General features: G+C 49.8%; 1 protein-coding gene across 1 annotated transcript in view; it reads left to right on the top strand.

The window, feature by feature from the left end:
* CRLF2 (cytokine receptor like factor 2) overlaps positions 1 to 4,072 on the top strand; it is a 34,433-nt gene extending 30,361 nt beyond the window's left edge. Inside the window, exon 4 of the mRNA XM_042783103.1 lies at positions 3,809 to 4,072. Within this exon, the coding sequence (XP_042639037.1) occupies positions 3,809 to 4,072 (264 nt within the window). The remainder of the gene's footprint in view (positions 1 to 3,808) is intronic.
* Positions 4,073 to 4,618: the final 546 nt, after the last annotated feature.

Below are 4,618 nucleotides of genomic sequence, written 5' to 3'. Positions count from 1 at the left end.
CTCCACCCTCCCCCCATTCTCCTCCCTGCCTTTTCCTTCCGTCTGGGTTGATTGTGTCTGTGCAGTTGCCCCTCGCGAGCAGCTCTGACGCGCACCCAGTGCCTCCCACGTCCAGCCACCACCCGTCTGCCCGCGGGGACTTGCTTGTCGCTGGGACGCTGGGCAGGTGTCAGTAGAGCTTCCGGACGAAGGCAGACTCGGAAGAAACACCTGGCAATCAGTCCATGAAAGCTCTCTGCTTACAGCGATCAGATGGCACCCTGCCGTGGGGGTGACGCAGACCGAGAAGCGCCTCACTGTCTCGGGCTTGGGGTCGCCACGAGCTGAGGCTGTCCAACAGCAGCGACCACCAGCGATGATAACATGGACTCAGTGGGAAGATCTTACTGCACCGGGCAAACCTGCGCCAAAAGGCCTGCTTAGAGGGCTGGAGAGCAGAGACTTCTCTTTGAAGACTAAGGTGCACCTACTCATGCTATTTTCAATCTCCTCATATGCATGGGAGCATGACTAAGGAAGACCAAAGAAGGCTTGATGCTTTTGAGTAGTGTTGTTAGCAAAGAATATGGAAACTACCATAGACTGTTAGAAGAACGAACAAATCTGTCCCGGAAGAAGTGCGGTCAGAATGCTCCTTGGAAGCGAGAATGGTCAAACTTCATCTCATCTACTTTGGTCACATTGTTAGAAGGGACCATTCCCTGGAGAAGGGTATCATGCTTGGTACAATGGAGGGTCAGAGAAACAGGGGAGACCGTCAGGGAGATGGATTGGCTGCAACGGTGGGCTCAGGTCTCGCAAGGATCACGAGGCCGGCACAGACCAGAGCAGTGTTTCACTGTGGCCCATGGGGTTGCTGCGAGTTGAAGTTAACTCAACGACACCCGACAACAACACAGTGCAAAGATCTCCACGAAGAAAGCTTTTCTGGTCCCATGGGAACAGCGTTCCCACGGCAATCTGCCCTTTTCCAAGGCTCTTTGCTGGCAAACCCATGTGGACAGAGGCATCATGGGACAATTGGGCAGGTGGCAGTCCTCACATGCCCACAGGTACTTTTCTCTGTGGTCTTTTTCTTTCAAACCCACCAGCCACTCCTTGGAAGGAAGGTTGGGCAATCGACTTCTGTAGTGATACCACCTCAGGAACCCAAGGAGGGGTCACCAGGAGTTGGGTCCGAATCGACAGCAATGCCTTGCCTTTTTGTTTCCTGCACAACTTACTATAAATCACACAACTAGTAACTCAGCTTACCGAATGTGGTAGGAAAACTTGGTTTACTCGCTAACTCATTTTACATTGCAAGTCTTTCTTTCTTTCAAAATTTGTATTGTGATTTGGGTTTACAGAAAGTTTACAGAGCAAGCTCATTTTCCATACAGCAGTTCATACTCATTTTGTTTTATGACATTGAGGGCCATTCCCCACAGTGTAACAAGTTCATTTTCCAGACAGCAGCTCACGTGTTGTCTCATGACATTGACTGCAATCTCCCACAATGCAACAGCTCCCCTCCCACTTCCTTCTGATACTTACCTCTTCCCAGTGTCCATCCCTCCATGCACTCCTGCCCCCTGAGCTGTCTCCCTGTGCACACACAGCCCTTCTTTCTCCCATGATTATTCTCTCCAAGGAGTGTATCTACCTCAGGTACATGGTCAACTCATATGCCTGTCTTTTGTTTGGCTGGAAGCCACAGGTGTGGGTTCAATTCCAGACCTGAAGGGCAGCTAGGGGCCATAGTCTCAGGGGTCATTGCAAAAAAAATTTTTTTTTTTTTAATATTGTATTTTCTTGTTATTAAGAATATACACAACAGAACACACACTCATTGAACAAATGCACCATTTGGTGACACTCACAGCTTCTTCAGGCTGTGGAATCATCGTCATCCTCCTTTTCTGAGTCATTCCTTCCCCCAGAACATCAACTCACTGCCCCCCAAGTTTCTTATCTAACCTTTCGAGTTGCTCTGTCACTTTGACCCACATACATCGATCTTAAAAGAGCAAAACAACGTTGAGGGCAGCCTTTGTGGACTAGTTCAGCTAAACTGGTGTTTGGTTTTAAGAAGATGTCAGGGGATATTTTTGGCTTAAGGTTTAAAGGTGGCCTCAAGGCAATCGTTTCAAGGGCTCGTTCAGCCTCCATGGTTCCAGAAAGTCTGGATTCCATGAGAATTCATCGTTTGGAAGTCTTTAGGAGTAATTTTGAATACACTACTGCTAAGCTGAGGTCCCAACAATGCCCCTACACAATGGCAATGAGGGAAACCTGTATGTACCATCTTGAAAACCAAACATCTGTATGGTTGGATTGCATGTTTTAGCGTGGTTGTTGGCAGTTGCTGCTAAGCTGGCTTTGAGTCATGGCGACCCTGTGCACAGTGGCTTGAAACCTTGCTCAGTCCTGCACCAACCTCACGATCGCCGGTCGGCTAAAGGGCATTGTTACCGCCACTGTGTGTGCTGAGTGTCTTCTAACCCAAGGGGCTTATGTGCCACCACGCAGTCCGACAATGTTCTGTTGGGATCCACAGTGTTTTCACTGGTTGATCTTTGAAAGTCGATGACCAGTTACTATTCAAAATATCAGTGGCCTAGTTTTGAGGCACAAGCAAACCACCACAGCACCAACAGCTGACATATAAGTGGTGAGTGTTAGCATTGCACCAAACCAAACTCATTGCCATGGAGTCGATGCCAACTCACAGCGCCCCTAGAGGACAGAGTGGAACTGCCCACAGGGTCTCCAAGGCTGTCAATCTTCACGGAAGCAAAGCCCAAACCACACCCACTGCCTGGAGTCCATTCTGACTCACAGCGCCCCTAGAGGACAGAGTGGAACTGCCCACAGGGTCTCCAAGGCTGTCAATCTTCACGGAAGCAAAGCCCAAACCACACCCACTGCCTGGAGTCCATTCTGACTCACAGCGCCCCTAGAGGACAGAGTGGAACTGCCCACAGGGTCTCCAAGGCTGTCAATCTTCACGGAAGCAAAGCCCAAACCACACCCACTGCCTGGAGTCCATTCTGACCCACAGCGCCCCTAGAGGACAGAGTGGAACTGCCCACAGGGTCTCCAAGGTTGTCAATCTTCATGGAAACAAAGCCCAAACCACACCCACTGGAAGCAAACCCCACACCAAACCCACTCGAAGCAAAGCCCAAACCAAACCCACTGCCGTGGAGTCAATTCTGACTCAGAGCATCCCCACTGGGTTTCCAAGGCAGGAATTATTTACAGAAGTAGATTGTCCCACCTTCTTTCCATGGAGCAGCCAGTGGGTTTGAACCACCAATCTTCTGGTTATCAGTCAAATACCTTAAGCACTGGGCCACCAGAGGTGGTAGTATTACCTTATAACTGCCAACCACTAAGAATCAGGGTATTAGGGTAGATTAACTCAGATCACCCCTGGTGGCACATATGTTTAAGTGCTCAGCTACAGTCAAAAGTTTAACATTTCAAATACACCGAGAGGTGCCTCCAAAGACAGGCCTGGTGCTGTTCTCCCTGAAAATCAGCAGTTGCTAACCCCAGGGAGGCCAGTACTGCTCTGACAGGAATGGGATTATAGTGTGTCAGAATCGACTCCATGGCAACTGGTTTAGATTTAATCAAACATTGGGTCTTTGCATGGAAATAGAGATTTGGAATCGCTATTTTAAAGAACTGATGTAGGAAGAAGATATTAAAATTTCCATGCACGAAGGTTGATTTTTTGGGGTCCTGTGTTGTTGTAGTAAGACGTGGGTGCTGTTTGGTGCATTCATGGGATTTGAACCAGAATGTTTTGTCCCTGCAGGAGTGGATCAGAGACACTCAGAACGTGACCCATGTGACTAAGTTGGAGAGCGAGGAGGACTGTGATGTGGAGGAGATGTTGGTGGCCCACCTGGTCAAGGCAGAAACGGAGGCACCCACGACAAGGCTGCTATGCCCACAGATGGGGGTGGAAGAGGCCACGGGTCCTGGCCAGCATCCTTGCCAGCCCCCCCAATGCGGTGACATGGTCTCCCTGGGTGGCTTTTCTTTTGTGATGAATGACAACATGTATGTGACGCTATGAAAGGGTGCCATCTCCAAAGCCAACACCAGGGTGAATGTTATTAAAGGACCAAGGGGCTCACCACCATCTTGGACCAATGATACTGGCATCTGGGAGCAGTGAAGACTCTCATCACCAGAGTAAATGGCTCCCTGCACCCCATTTTATTCCCAGGACATCTCCATTGCAGGGCTGAATGGTGGGACCATTTTAGGTGGGGGACTTGCTGTTGGCTTGTATCTTGTCCTCTCGGGTGCTGTTCACTAGCATCTTGAAGAAGAATGGCCCAGGTGCGTGACGGCACCTGCTTCTGTTCACATAGGACAGTCATGTCCTCCACCATGTCAATCAACAGGGGTCACTAGACCCTTTGTTCCATGGGATGAATAGATAGATGGTAGACAGTTGATGGATGGATGGATGGATGGAGAGATAGATGGATGCATAGATGGGTGGATGGTGGATGGGTGGATGGATGGATGGATGGGTGGATGGATGGATGGGTGGGTGGATGGGTGGATGGATGGATGGATGGGTGGATGGATGGATGGGTGGGTGGGTGGATGG

Source organism: Orycteropus afer, unplaced genomic scaffold (genome assembly GCF_000298275.1).
Source record: "Orycteropus afer afer isolate SDZICR_OR568_19922 unplaced genomic scaffold, OryAfe1.0 scaffold00663, whole genome shotgun sequence".
Lineage (NCBI taxonomy): Eukaryota > Metazoa > Chordata > Mammalia > Tubulidentata > Orycteropodidae > Orycteropus > Orycteropus afer.
The sequence above is the reverse complement of the archived record's forward strand: the minus strand, read 5'-3'. Positions and strand labels throughout refer to the sequence as shown.